Raw genomic sequence first — 15,713 nt, 5'->3', positions numbered from 1 at the left:
ACCCACAGATACATCCACTCCATGTAGACCCGACGCGTCCGTTCCCCCCCTCCAGGTGCCGGCGGCGGCGCCGTCCGTGACGGGGCCACACCCCGGAGATGCGTGCCGCCTCTACAGACATGGCATAACACCATCTGATTGTGGTAGGTCATCCGATATATATGAACACTTGGAGCAAAGTCCCCTTCGTATAGACCCGATGCGGTTGTTCCCCATTCCAGTTGCCGGCTGGCGGCGGCACCGTTCGTGAGGGGGGTCACACCGCTCTGTACAGAACCGAAAAATAATGTATGTATGCTTATTAACACATACTGTATGTAAGTTAGTTAAATAATAATAATAAAGAAAACAGTGAAGAAAAAGAAAAAAAACTATATGTATGCTTATTAACACATACTATATGTATGCTTATTAACACAATCTATATGTATGCTTATTAACACATACTGTATGCTTAATAATAATAATAATAATAATATATGGGAAAAAGAAAAAAAGAAAAAAAAAACTATGCCGACGGCAAAGCCGTCGGCATAGCTGCGGCCAGGGCAGATGGACAGCGCCGCGGATCGGTGACGTGTCGGCTATGCCGACGGCTGCCGTCGGCATATGTCCTGGTCGGTGCGCTCTGGATCGGTGACGTGTCACCCGTATCTATGCCGACGGCCACCCGTCACGGCCGTCGGCATAGATTTGACGTCGTTAGCCGGCCGTGATGAGTGTTGTCGGCGGGCCCGCATCTATGCCGACGGCCTATATATGCCGACGGCAGCTGTAGGCATAGTCTGGGATAAGCCGACGGCTGCTATGTGCCGACGGCTGCTGTCGGCGTAGACGGGGATAGCCCGACGGCCATTGTACGCCGACGGCCAGGACCTAGCTGTCGGCATAGCTCGGTTTAGGCCGACGGTGGCCGTCGGCATATATTTGGCTGTCGGCTTAGAGCCCTGTTCCGGTAGTGACAGGAACGTATGGTAGAATGGAAGCTCCTCACCAGAGGGGGAGCGTACGTCCAGTCATAGTATATATAGGCAAGTATATACAGGTAAAGGATAGCAACACATCCACGCTGTGTCCGGTTCAGAGTGACAAACCAAAACTACCAAATGTGTCAAAGATGCTCTAATATTATGAGACGGAGGGAGTAGATTATACGTACTAGATTGATTGCTACGCATCACAACGACGACATGCATATGTCCTTCTCAATGATACTCCCCTAGTGCACCGCGTAGTACTCTCGATAGATCATCTTATTGCGGTCGGCTCGAAATCCCGCGCACCTGGCCAGTGAAATGACGAAATTGTATCAGGATCAATGGCATTGCAAGTGGAGACAAAATAAAACTGAAGTGCAGAAAGAATATCACTATCTACTGATCTATACCAACGTGTGGCAGTTTGCTACGAACGGAGCATTGATGCTTAGTGGTGAGTGATGACAACAACTATACTTTCAGTTGATAGGATACATGCAGAACGAACTGATAAATTCTATTACCTCTGTTCCAAAATATATGGCGTACATTTTGATAGGCTTTAGCCTACCAAAATATATTTTTAACGGAAGTAGTACTACTTGAGTGCTTGAACATTACTTTCAACATCTTCTACCAGTTTGTTGGTACAAAAGCACTCCATGTTCGGATAAAATACTTTTAAGGGAAAGCATGATTACATGAGTAATTAATCAATGCTAGTTACCGATCCTGCGTTACTCCCGCCACTGCCACCATGTTGCTGGGCTCAGGATTCATCCTCCACAGCGCCGCTGCAGCTCGGATGTAGACGTGGCCACATGGGCTTGACACGGGATAATGCACAAGAGAGCCGCGTCGACGAGAAGGTCAGAGATCTCCCGAAGATATCCCCACAAGTTAAGAACGAAAGAGATGGTTCGCATCAACGTCGCCCCGATGAAAAGCCAAAGAAGGGCCAATGGCAGCGGCGACAGGATGGTCTCAGAGAATAGAACTGTTATAGTGACCATGAGTATATTTTACAACACAAAAGTTTCTAATAACTCTTGCAAGAATAGAACTATTGTAGTGAGTACTTTGTGAACCTTGAAAATCAATCCTATCCATCAGAATATGAAAATCTCTCATGTTTCAGATCAACAGGACAAAGTGTGTGGTGGCAATGTAGTATATGTTGGAATTTTGCTAGTAGGCCTTTGGCCCAAAGCCCAACTGAAATTTTGAAATTCTCTTGGCCCATTCATGCACACATGTGAGTGGAGTGAGTGAGGCTAAAGTTTAGTCCCACCCTGAAAGTTGAGAGAGAGTTGCACCTCTTTATAAGGTGAGCTCTTCTACCACTTGTATGAGCATGAGAAGAGGAGACCTACACGCGCGCTTCTCCTCCTCGCCTCGTCACGACGCGACGCGACGCGCCGCGCCGCGCCGCGGGTTGCGGGATTAAACCGAGGACAGAGCTATGCACGTTGTCTATGTTTTTGCTGCTCGGGAAAAATTAATGAGTCATTAATTAATAATTAACAGACGCGTTAATTACTGAACCGTTTTCGATTCTTCTGGATCGTGACGACTCGAACGTGGGGTTTACTCCCACGACCTACCCGGCCCGCACTATATAGTCAGGCAGACGTCTACCCTAGCCGCCGCCGCTTCGTATGGTTTCTCACCACCGTTCCAGATCATTGCACCGCCAAGCAAGTCTTCTCCATCCCTCCTTCCGCGTGCACCGGGAGAAGGGACAGCAGGCCTCCGGAACCCCGCCTCTCGCAATCCTGTACGTGAGAGTAGCGATCAAGTTTTTGGGGAGTGCACTCGCGCGACTGCTGGCAGCGACGACTTCGCGAACGACGACTTCTTCCCCGACCTCGGCAACCTCATCTTCGACGATATTGGCGACAACGTCAACACCGCAGTGCTGCTCCCGCTGCACCGTATGTGATTCTATCCTTCCTGTTCGAGATCGTGGTAGAATTCATGTTTCTAGTATGTGCCCTAGATGTGATCTGTTCATCTGCTATGCTAGTTCGCATGATTAGTTTAATCTCTGCTACTGTAGTCATGATTTATCTTCTAATTATTCGAATTAAATCTCGCAGTAACTTGCTCATATTTCCAACAATCCAAAAACCTGATTATAGGCAATTTACTCCGAGTGGTTTTGCTGCGCATCTGAAGCTGCCTGCCTTTGAGGGAGCGCAATATAAGAGGTGGCGCACGAGAGCAGTCTACTGGTTTCAGACCATGGGCTGCTATGACGCCACCAAGGGCAAGCCTGAGGGCGATCTTAATCCAGCACAGCTGGAAGCTTTCGAGAAGATCGATACCCTCTTTAAAGGCGCTCTTCTGAGTGTTCTTGATGACTCCATTATGGATTCGTATATGTCGTTTGACAACGGCAAGGACATGTGGGCTGCGCTCGAGGCCAAGTTTGGTGCCTCGGACGCCGGCAACGAGTTGTACGTCATGGAGCAATTCTATGACTACAAGATGACTGATGAGCGCCCTGTTGTACAGCAGGCTCATGAGATATAGTCGCTCGCAAAAGAACTTGAGTACTTCAAGTGTGTGTTGCCGGACAAATTTGTTGCCGGAGGCATCATTTCCAAGCTTCCACCTTCATGGAACAATTTTGCTACTTCCCTGAAACACAAGAGACAGGAGTTTTCCGTTGCGGGTCTCATTGGTACTCTTGATGTTGAAGAGAAGGCGAGAGCAAAGGACACACGTGCTCGAGTTGCTGAGGGAGGTTCTAGTGCCCACATGGTACAGAAGAAGAACTCCCAGCCTAACAAGTTCAAAAACAATAAGAACAAAACTCAGAGCAAAGGCAAGTTTGATACAAAGAACAAGCCATCACATTCTACCAACTTCAAGAAGAATTCTCATAAGAAGGGGAAGGGACTTTGCCATGTCTGCGGTGATCCTAATCACTGGGCTCCGAAGTGTCCTAACTGCTTTGAGGAGCGCGAACATGAGAAGAGCGGCAAGTCCGCTAATGTTGTCATCGGTGATATTGATATGAAGGAATCAGGGTACGGTATTTTTCCTACCATCCTTTCAGTATTTCAATCCCCTGATTGGTTAATTGACACTGGTGCCAATGTACATGTTTGTGCTGACGCCTCCATGTTTTCTTCTTACCAGGCAACAGGGACTTCATCCGTGCTGATGGGGAACGGGTCACATGCCATCGTTCGAGGTGTTGGTACGGTCGATGTGAAGTTTACTTCAGGGAAGACTGTGCATATGAAGAACGTTCATCATGTGCCGTCCATAAATAAAAATCTCGTTAGCGGTTCCCATTTATGTCGAGATAGTTTTAAGTTGGTTTTCGAATCCAATAAAGTTGTAATTTCTAAGTATTGACAATTTGTTGGAAAAGGCTATGAAAGCAGAGGCTTGTTCCGCCTGTCTTTGTCAGATATTTGCACTAAAGTTATTAATAATGTTTGCCACAACAATGAATCTGATATTTGGCATTCACGACTTTGTCACATTAACTTTGGTTGCATGATGCGTCTAGCCAATATGAATTTAATTCCGAAAATCTCTACTGTCAAAGGCTCTAAGTGCCAAGTATGTGTGCAAGCTAAGCAACCTCGCAAGTCCCATAAGACTGCAGAGGCAAGAGACTTGGCGCCACTAGAGCTTATACATTCTGATCTTTGTCAGATGAATGGCGTGTTGACAAAAGGTGGAAAGAGATACTTCATGACGTTGATTGATGACTCCACTAGATATTGTTTATGTGTATCTCTTGAAATCAAAATATGAGGCTTTAACTTTTTTCAAAAACTATAAAGCTGAGTCAGAGAACCAACTTGATCGAAAAATTAAACAGCTTAGGTCCGATCGTGGTGGAGAGTATTTTTCCAATGAATTTGATCTTTTTTGTGCGGAACATGGTATAATCCATGAGAGGGCGCATCCCTACTCACCTCAGTCAAATGGGGTAGCCGAAAGAAAGAACCAAACTCTAACTGATATGGTTAACACCATGCTAGACACATCGGGTCTTTCCAAGGAATGGTGGGGGGAGGCGCTAATGACTGCGTGTCATGTCCTAAACCGAGTTCCCACAAAGCATAAGACCATGACTCCGTTTGAGGAATGGGAAAGGAAAAGATCGAAACTCTCTTACCTACGTACTTGGGGTCATTTGGCGAAAGTCAATATACCAATTCCCAAGAAGCGCAAGCTTGGACCAAAAACCGTGGATTGTGTTCTTCGGGGCTATGCTTTTCATAGCATCGGCTATAGATTTTTGATAATAAAATCTGAGGTATCCGACATGCATGTTGGTACGATTATGGAGTCGAATGATGCAACTTTCTTTGAGGACATATTTCCTATGAAGGATATGTCGAGTTCATTAAATCAGGAGATACCTACTCCATCTAGTGAGGAATTCACTGTAATTCTTGAACCCACCATTGTGATGGAACACGTTGAGAATCCTGTTGAGGGTGACAATGGAACTCCTGTGAGGAGTAAGAGACAGAGGACTGCAAAGTCTTTTGGTGATGATTTCATTGTATACCTCATGGATGACACACCCAGGACTATTTCAGAAGCCTATGCATCTCCTGATGCTAACTACTGGAAGGAAGTTGTATGTAGCGAGATGGATTCCATCTTAGCTAACGGTACTTGTGTAACGCCCCGGACACACCCGCCGATGGTCGTTACTCCTGGCGGGATCTAGACTGGCCCCACAGATCAATACTAGTCTTTTCTGCGCACTTTGTCCTCACTCATGCGCACCCGGGTGCAACTTCCGGGTCGGTCACCCATCCTAACACTACTCCAAGCTAAGCACGCTTAACTTTGGAGTTCTATCCGAATGGACTACCGGAAAAGAAGGAATTCCTTATTGATATGAGTAGTCTATCATCCCTAATAAGCCAGGCCATCACATACACCCCCACTCAGAGGAACCGACGTCCTCGTCAGGCCACAGGAACGTTCCCTCTTGGCACATATGTCTGTGCTTCCAGTCCAGTACATGTGCCATGCCGTGTGCCACGACGGGTCACAAACGTCATGAACAACATGACCACGCACCTGTCCGCAACCATCCGTGTAACCATGAGGGTCGGCTCTGATACCAACTTGTAACGCCCCGGACACCCGCCGATGGTTGTTACTCCTAGCGGGATCTAGACTGGCCCCACAGATCAATACTAGTCTTTTCTGTGCACTTTTTCCTCACTCATGCGCACCCGGGAGCAACTTCCCGATCGGTCACCCCTCCTGACACTACTCCAAGCTGAGCACGCTTAACTTTGGAGTTCTGTCCGAATGGACTACCGGAAAAGAAGGAATTCCTTATTTATATGAGTAGTCTATCATCCCTAATAAGCCAGGCCATTACAACCTGGGAGATCACTGACCGTCCTTATGGGTGCAAACCTGTAGGATGTAAGTGGGTGTTCAAGAAGAAGTTTAGACCTGATGGTACGATTGAAAAGTACAAGGCACGACTTGTGGCCAAGGGTTATACCCAGAAAGAAGGTGAAGACTTCTTTGGTACTTACTCACCCGTGGCTAGACTGACCACAATTCGGGTGCTACTATCACTGGCTGCCTCACATGATCTTCTCGTTCATCAAATGGACGTTAAGACAGCTTTCCTCAATGGAGAGTTGAAGGAGGAAATTTACATGGATCAGCTAGATGGTTTTGTAGTACCTGGTCAGGAAGGAAAGGTGTGCAAGTTATTAAAGTCTTTATATGGCCTTAAACAAGCTCCTAAGGAGTGGCATGAGAAGTTCGAAAGAACATTAACTGATGCCGGCTTTGTAGTAAACGATGGTGACAAGTGCGTGTACTATCGCTATGGTGGGGGCGAAGGAGTTATTCTTTGTCTGTATGTCGACGACATACTGATCTTTGGAACCAAAGTTGATTTAATCAAGGAGGTTAAGGATTTCTTATCTCGCTATTTTGAGATGAAGGATCTAGGAGTAGCTGATGTTATCTTAAACATCAAGCTGTTGAGAGATGAGAATGGTGGGATCACACTGCTTCAGTCTCACTATGTGGAAAAGGTCTTGAGTCGTTTTGGGTATAGCGACTGCACGCCTTCTCCAACTCCATATGATGCTAGTGTGTTGCTTTGAAAGAACCGACAGATTGCTAGGGATCAACCGAGGTATTCTCAGATTATTGGCTCGCTTATATATTTGGCGAGTGCCACGAGGCCTGACATCTCTTTTGCTGTGAGCAAGCTGAGTCGGTTTGTGTCAAAACCGGGAGATGATCATTGGCATGCGCTTGAGATAGTTATGCGCTATTTGAAAGGCACCGCGAGTTATGGGATTCACTACACCGGGTATCCAAGGGTACTGGAGGGTTATAGTGACTCAAACTGGATATCTGATGCTGATGAGATTAAGGCCACAAGTGGTTATGTTTTCACACTTGGTGGTGGCACTGTTTCCTGGAAGTCTTGCAATCATACCATCTTAACGAGGTCAACTATGGAAGCAGAACTCACAGCATTAGACACTGCCACTGTTGAAGCAGAGTGGCTTCGTGAACTCTTGATGGACTTACATATGGTTGAAAAACCAATACCCCCTATCCTGATGAACTGTGATAATCAAACTGTGATCGTCAAGATAAAGAGTTCAAAGGACAATATGAAGTCCTCAAGGCATGTGAAGAGGAGACTGAAATCTGTCAGAAAATTGAGGAACTCCGGAGTTATTACGTTGGATTATATCCAAACGTCGAAAAATTTGGCAGATCCCTTCACAAAGGGTCTATCACGTAATGTGATAGATAATGCATCGATGGAGATGGGTCTGAGACCCACCGCATGAGTTGTCCATAGTGGTAACCCACTCTATGTGATCGGAGATCCCGTGAAGTAGAAGTGGGAGACAAGCTGTTGGTCAGCTGGGAGGAGAGTATCCCTATATTACCTATCCCACTCCATGAAGATGCAATACTCTCCTGATCTGCATGGCAGGTTGATACTTATCTTAATGTGTTCCAAGTGGCTTATTCGGGTAAGTAGAGATGTTGTCCTGCAGAACATCTTCTAGGAACACAGCTATATGAATTTGACTGTTAACGTCGCAGTCTGTGAGAATTGGGTGTTCTCTAATAAATTCATGAAAAGGCCCTGGAGTATGACGTATACGCTCCACCCGCGGGGAAGCCTTGCGGCAGCCCAATATCGGTCAAGAATTTGTGTGAAATTAGTCTCGCAGAAAACTTGTAGTTCAAGGCATAGTCCATTATTCAAGTTGTGATCTAGTGTAGCATAAATCTCTAAGTGGAAGTTCAACTTCACAGTCTCCACTAAGCACCGGTATATAAACAATGTTTTGGAACTAAATGATGAGATGTGCCAATGAGACTTTGTGGGGGATTGTTGGAATTTTGCTAGTAGGCCTTTGGCCCAAAGCCCAACTAAAATTCTGAAATTCACTTGGCCCATTCATGCACACATGTGAGTGGAGTGAGTGAGGCTAAAGTTTAGTCCCACTTCGGAAGTTGAGAGAGAGTTGCACCTCTTTATAAGGTGAGCTCTTCTACCACTTGTATGAGCATGAGAAGAGGAGACCTACACGCGCGCTCCTCCTCCTCGCCACGCCACGCCTCGCCTCGCCTCGTCACGCCGCGCCGCGCCGCGCCGCGGGTTGCGGGATTGAGCCGAGGACAGAGCTATGCACGTTGTCTATGTTTTTGCTGCTCGGGAAAAATTAATGAGTCATTAATTAATAATTAACGGACGCGTTAATTACTGAACTGTTTCCGATTCTTCTAGATCGTGACGACTCGAACGTGGGGTTTACTCCCACGACCTACCCAGCCCGCACTATATAGTCAGGCAGACGTCTACCCTGGCCGCCGCCGCTTTGTATGGTTTCTCACCACCGTTCCAGATCATTGCGCCGCCAAGCAAGTCTTCTCCATCCCTCCTTTCGGCGTGCGCCGGGACAAGGGACAGCAGGCCTCCGGAACCCCGCCTCTCGTGATCCTGTACGTGAGAGGGGCGACCAGGTTTTTGGGGAGCGCACTCGCGCGACTGCTGGCAGCGACGACTTCGCGAACGACGACTTCTTCCCCGACCTCGGCAACCTCATCCTCGACGACATGGGCGACAACGTCAACGCCGGCGGTGCTGCTCCCGCTGCACCGTATGTGATTCTATCCTTCCTGTTCGAGATCGTGGTAGAATTCATGTTTCTAGTATGTGCCCTAGATGTGATATGTTCATCTGCTATGCTAGTTCGCATGATTAGTTTAATCTCTGCTACTGTAGTCATGATTTAACTTGCTCATATTTCCAACAGTATATAGCCTTTGTTCTTGCTTATGCAATGTAGTATAGATTTTCTCATATTTTCATGATAGGACAAGTGCGTGGATCGGCCTAGACGCTCCTGCCTTGATTTCTTTTTCTAGTTCGTGACGACGACGATGGACTTATGAGCAAAAGAGAGAGAACGAGTTAGTGATGTGGGGATCGTTTGTTGTGCCACTACATGATTAGCTTGAGTTTCAGTTCAAGGCAATAATGGGTAAAAATGGAAGTACACGGTAATGACAGAAACAAAAGGAAGTTGCATGCAATGTAAGGATAGCTTTGTGATTAAGCATTGAACCTATGGAGACATCCAAACATGGCCACGAAGAGTTTATTTATCTTTAGTGGAACAAGATGTCAACATCTTGACCAGATTTATAAATGTTGCACTAAGACATAGTTTCCCCTTGTTAAAAACATTTCGGGAGTGCAAGTTCATAATTAAGACGCGAACAGACAGGACCCCAGCAGCTTGTACGGTGCAGTGCTAATTCAATGTTGACGAACTCCGAGCTGTGAAATGGTCTTGGTCTGGCAAACATAATCAAAATTTAAAACAGGAATTTCTCATGTTTCTACTAAGAAAATAAGAATCCAACTATATATGTCATTCTTATGCATTTTACAATTTCTAATCATGTATTCTTATGTACTTATCATGTTTTGAATGTGCAGTAGTGCAAATGTGTGGAATTAAACCAGTACTAGATTTGTTTTTCTTCTTGTAAAGTCGTTGTTAGCTTCTGATTTTCTGAGGTGGTCGATGATTGAGAAATCGTATTTGGTGCACTAGAGTTGGTTGTTGAGTTGCATTGCGGAGTGAGGGATTCATGAATGAAAAAGACAAAAAACACATTGTTGTCCTAGTAGAGACTCTGGTAAGGTTTTCGGTTTTTCGGCAAAAGCGTAGTGCACTACAGAAAAAAATAAGAGTAGTATAAGGTGGCCATTGAGAATAGATCTTGAATTATATGGACATCGAAAGGAAGGAGAGAAATGAGTGCAGCGTTGCAGAGGCCGGGCTCCATTGAGCCCGTTTTGCCAAAAAAAACAAAATATACTTAAAAGATTCAAAATATATCAATTTTTTTATACAAATACATATGCATGTTCGTCAAGTAGGTAAAAAGTTTCATCATGTAATTCAGTTATTTGCGTGCTACACAAAAAAGATAAATATCTGGCCAAAAAACAACAAAGATAAAGCCTATCTTAATCTGTGTATTTATCTTTTTCGTATACACTACATGAGAACATATATGTTCATGAAATTTCATACGTGTATAATACAAATACACATGTATGTATATAATTTTTTCAGAATTTTTCAATATGTGGAAATAGTATTTTCGCTGAAAAAAATAAAGACCTATGTGGAGCTCGGTCTCTGCAATGCTTTTTCGGGAGAGAAATGGTCATTCATGTATCTAGTAATGTTTCATAGTGACCATGACCAATTTAGTTAGGTTTTAAAACACAAAAGTTTCTCCTAACTCTTGCAAGAATAGAACTGTTGAAGTGAGTACTTTGCGAATTTTCAAAATCAACCCTATCTATCAGAATCTAAAATATTCTCATAATTCAAACCAACGGGACAATGCAAAGTGCCTGGTACCAATGTAGTATATAGCTTATGTTCTTGCTGACGCAATGTACTACAGATTTTTCTCATATTTTCAAACAGGACAAAGTGTGTGGGTTCGCCTAGAGATTCTTACCTTGATTTCTCTTTCTAGTACAATACGTGATGACGATGATTGACTTTTGAGAATAAAGGACATAAATTTTTTTTAGAGGAAAAAAAATGGTATGTCCCTTTTCCAGAAAAAGGGACATAATTAATTAGTGATGTGAGGATCACTTGTCGTGCCACTATGTGATTAGCTTGAGTGTCAGTTCTAGGCAATAAGGTGCAAAAATGGAAGTACAAGGAACAACTCATGATGGAATCAAGAAAAAGTTGGAGTACACGGCTAGCTTTTTGATTAAGCTTTGAATTTATGGAGACACCCAAACGTGGCCATGATGAGTGTATTTAACTTTGATGGAACGAGATGTCAACATCTTGACCAGATCTAGAAATGCTACACTAAGACGTAGTTTCCCCTCGTTAAAAACATGCCAAGAATGCAAATTTACAATTACGATGGAAACATACAAGCCCCCCAGAATCTTGTGTAGTGTAATGCTAATTAACCAAGTGGTCAACTTGGTAAGCTATCAACAAAAATATCGCAGTAATGCTAATTAAATATTGGTAGTACTAGTATTAACATTTTGTAATAGTAGTCTGGTTTGTGGAAAGTAGGGACGTGCCCTAGTCCCATTTGAAGAAAAAGGTGGCTGAAGTGACACGAGGGAACTAAATATTAGAACCAGGATTAGAATGGTGACATGATGTGTCGTGATGGTATTGCTGCACTTTGGTCACATGTACTGTATATGGTCATATTCTCTTTCACAATCATTATCTCCACCATCTACTACTATGGCTATATCATTTATTACCCTGCTTCCACTTTTCTTATCTCTCTTAAATCATGCCCAACATTTTTCTATATGGCTATATATGGTCATATTGTATCACGGAGACATATCATTTTGAGCGGAAGAGCAACCTCCATCAGATTTGCTATATGGATTGCTATCATAGTGATTAGTCAAAATTGTTGAACAGAGGTGCTACATTTCAAAGTTTTTGGCTGATTTGTTGTCTCTATCGCCCTCCAGCTTTTCCCCTCCAACAAACACCACCTTCTTGCACTCCCCTCCTGGGACCACATGGAGAAGATCGACCCCGTGTGTGACCGCATGGAGGAAATGTATACCATACATGTTACCTACCGGCAAATAATTATCTGTTCCTGGTTGCTTCGAGATTTGGATTGCACACCCTCAGCTAAACGAGTTCAACTTAATTTATTTTCAGTGTGTTCTCCATTTAATTTTTTTTGCTGTAAGAACATGGCGTTCTCTTGAATGGGAATCGGTCTGCAGTGAGGGAGCGAAACCGAGCGAAGAGCGAGGTGGGCTGCGGACCACTGCATGTTGTAGCACCAATTTGGCGCTAAGAGCGCTAAATAGGAGCACACCATCACCTCAGAAAAGTTGTATCTCGCCTTCTGTGAGAGACGACCACCAGTCGCCTGCAACATTCATCCTGATGAGCCGGTGCAGCAACATTGTCCGTGTTTGGTTTTCGGAATTTTCTATATACATTGGACATCCGTTTTGGGAAGCTACTGACAAGTTTTTTATTTCTATTTTTCTACGTTTTTGTTGGTTATATTAAGGTTTTTTTCTTTTATCATATTTTCCTTGATAATTTTTCTAATTTTAAATTTTTTTCATATTCATGAGCTTTTTTGATCCTCCGGGTTTCAGTGTACAAATATTTTATTACATGTCATTAACATTTTTAAGAATGTTTGAATTTTTTTAAGTGCTATGAACATATTTTTAAACGACACAACTAATTTTTATATGTTACAGATGACTTCAAAAAATCGTGTGGGCAAACTTTTACATTTCATGAAAAAAATCAGGTTTCTTTAGCATAATTTTTAACGGGTGAAGTTTTCTTTCTATGTCATGAACAAATATCTTAAGTGGTACATATTTTTTTCCAAATTACACAAACAATTGCTTTCATTTTCATGAACATATTTTTAAATGTGTGAACATTTTTCCCAATGTGACGAACAAGCAAATTAGCCCTAGACAAACCAGCAAGTAACAATCACGGATAAAGCAGGAGACCAGTGAAATGCTATGGTATTTTACATACTACAGAATAGAAGCTGTTCATATTTTATAGGCACGTACACGTAAATGACAGCAACACATACATGCTGTTTTAGATCGATATAGGTGCGGTTCAGAGTGTCCAGCCAAATTACCATATTGCTTCAGACACTGCATCAGCGCTGAACTAGCATTAACTGAAGCAAGTTTGATACTAGGAATACTAGATGCTACACATCACAGGACATGCATGTCCGTCTCTTTATTCAGAACAGCAACAAAGCTAGAAGGAAGCAGAAGCGCTCCTGCAGTACAGTACTACGTAGTACTCTCCATCATCCTGCGCACCTGAAACTGTGTCAAGATCAGTGGCGTTTCAAGTTGAGACAAGAAACAACTGAAGTGCAAACATTTGAAGATCAAGCAGAAAAATTATTACATACTACAGAATAGAAGCTGTTCATATTTTATAGGTACTGTTTTATCGATCCCTACCAACGTGTGGCGGTTCAGTAGGAGAGTAGCATTGGTGGTTGGTGATGAGTGATGACTGAGGACAACAACTATACTTTCAGTTGATAGCAAACATGACTGTGCGGAACCAAGTGATAAATTCTACTACTACATGACTTGAACATTACTTGCATCGTCTTCAACCAATTTGTTGCTACAAAACAACTCGATGTTCAGATAAAGTAGTTTTTGAGGAAGCCTGATAGCAAACCAATTAAAGCTGGTTACCTGAGTAAGCGGGCGTTACTCTGCAGCCACCATGTTGCTGGGCTTGGGGTTCATCCACTGCGCCAGTGCAGCGCGGACATAGACGAGGGCTTCACACAGGAAGATGAAGAAGAGAGCCACGTGGCCCAGAAGATCGCAAGGATATCCATACTTGTAAAAAGCGAAATTGATGGTTCCTATGATCGTCGACAGAAGCAAAAGCAACAGAAGAACCATGGAAAAGTCAACATCCTTGACGCTGATGCTCTTTCCGTCCGCGGCCTATCACATTTGAGGATCATCCTCATCATCATGTGAAGCAGAACCATGGAACAGAGAAGAGTGGGCGACGAGTACATACCTTGGTGCTGCTGCCGGCAGCTCGGACGAAGAAGAGCACGATCGCCGGCGGCAAGAGAAGCGGGACGAGTATGGCTAGATAGTACGGTATCTTCGGCAGGACATGGGCGCAGGCCTGGTCCACGGCAAAGGCGAGGAGGGCGGCCACACCGAGCGCGTAGAAGGTTACCTTAGTAGCCAGCTCCGAGAGCTCTTCTTCATGAGTCATCGCCATTTGGGTGTGGAGCACTATCGGACTCGCGGGCTATGTCTACGGCCCAGGGCCGTCGGCATAGGTCCTTTGCCGTCGGCATAGATCTATGCCTACGGCCGCCGTCGGCATAGCCCCGTCGGCGTAGATCACATCAGCGTAGATGTGTCAGACCGTCGACGTAGTTTAGCCGTCGGCATAGGTGCATATGCCGACGGCCGTGGGATAGCCGTCGGCATAGTTTAGCCGTCGGCGTTGTTTTCCGTCTGACGGCAACGGACGGCGCCGTCAACAGCGCGATTCAGGAGACGACACGTGGCGCGATTCAGGAGACGACACGTGGCGCAGGTATGCCGACGGCTTGGCCGTCGGCATAGATTTCCATCTATGCCGTCGGCTAGGTCGTCGGCATAGATGGAAATCTATGCCGACGGCCAAGCCGTCGGCATACCTGCGCCACGTGTCGTCCCCCGGCTTCTCCTGGCGGCAGGGCTATGCCTACGGTAAAGCCGTCGACATAGATTTCCATCTATGCCGACGGCTTTGCCGTAGGCATATGTCTGCCACGTGGCAGCTCCTGGTTTCTCCTGGCAGCAGGGCTATGCCTACGGCAAAGCCGTCGGCATAGTTTGCCACGTGGCAAGCCCTGGGAACTCCTGGGCGTATATATGCCGACGGCTTTGCCGTTGGCATAGTTTTTTTTCCCTGTTTTCTCTTTTCCAATTTATTTGACAGCATTTCAAAACAGAACAATATGAAATTATGCAGAAATATGACAATTCATCATGTGAACATACTCAAGTTCATCTAAACATACTCAAGTTCACCATCATCATCTAAACATACTCAAGTTCATCACATCATCTAAAGATCATCGCCGATGGAAGTTCATGAACATAAAAGTAGTGCAAGACATGAAACATGATAAAAGTAGGAATATGAAAGGCATGGCACGATGACCACATGCACGGAATCATCAAGCAAGAGCACCCCCGCCAAAACCACCACCTCCGCCATAACCACCACCACCTCCGCCAAAAGCACCACCTCCGCCAAAACCACCACCACCACCTCCGCCAAAACCGTCATCGCGACCACCACCACTCTGCCAGATCGGAGTGACTGGGGTCGACGGAGCAGGAGTCGAGCCACCGGTCCCCTACATGTTTCAGAAAAGATTCTAACGGTAAATATGATATGATAGTGTTTCATGAACGAGAAATAGTTTGCTTGTAGACCCGACGCGTCCGTTTCCCCCCTCGAGGTGCCGGCTACGGCGCCGTCCGTGAGGGGGGCCACACACCGGAGACGCGTGCCGCCTCTTCGGACATGCCACAACACCACCCCTCATGTATGAGGGCCCGGTACGACGCTCCGATGGCATTGCGACCCCCAG

The 15,713-nt window shown here is 45.1% G+C and overlaps 1 protein-coding gene across 1 annotated transcript; it reads right to left on the bottom strand.

Annotated features, from left to right (window-relative positions):
* Positions 1 to 13,772: 13,772 nt before the first annotated feature.
* Positions 13,773 to 14,341, bottom strand: LOC147957394 (uncharacterized). The gene is made up of 2 exons (XM_087531486.1): positions 14,129 to 14,341; positions 13,773 to 14,049 (listed from the first exon to the last, which is right to left on the bottom strand). The coding sequence occupies exons 1-2, from the start codon at positions 14,339 to 14,341 to the stop codon at positions 13,804 to 13,806; spliced, it is 459 nt and encodes a 152-aa protein (XP_087387612.1). The 3' UTR covers positions 13,773 to 13,803.
* Between the last annotated feature and the right edge of the window lie 1,372 nt (positions 14,342 to 15,713).

The sequence above is a fragment of the Triticum urartu genome, chromosome 7A (genome assembly GCF_056163025.1).
Source record: "Triticum urartu cultivar PI428250 chromosome 7A, HENAU_Tu73, whole genome shotgun sequence".
Classification (NCBI taxonomy): Eukaryota; Viridiplantae; Streptophyta; class Magnoliopsida; order Poales; family Poaceae; genus Triticum; species Triticum urartu.
Note: the sequence above shows the minus strand (reverse complement) of the source record. Positions and strands in the feature narration are given on the sequence as shown.

Excerpts from the sequence above, each read along its gene's own strand:
- LOC147957394 (XM_087531486.1), bottom strand. The coding sequence starts at position 14,341 with ATGGCGATGACTCATGAAGAAGAGCTCTCGGAGCTGGCTACTAAGGTA. Across the intron at positions 14,050-14,128 it reads CTGCCGGCAGCAGCACCAAG|GCCGCGGACGGAAAGAGCAT; the intron begins GTATGTACTCGT and ends CAAATGTGATAG.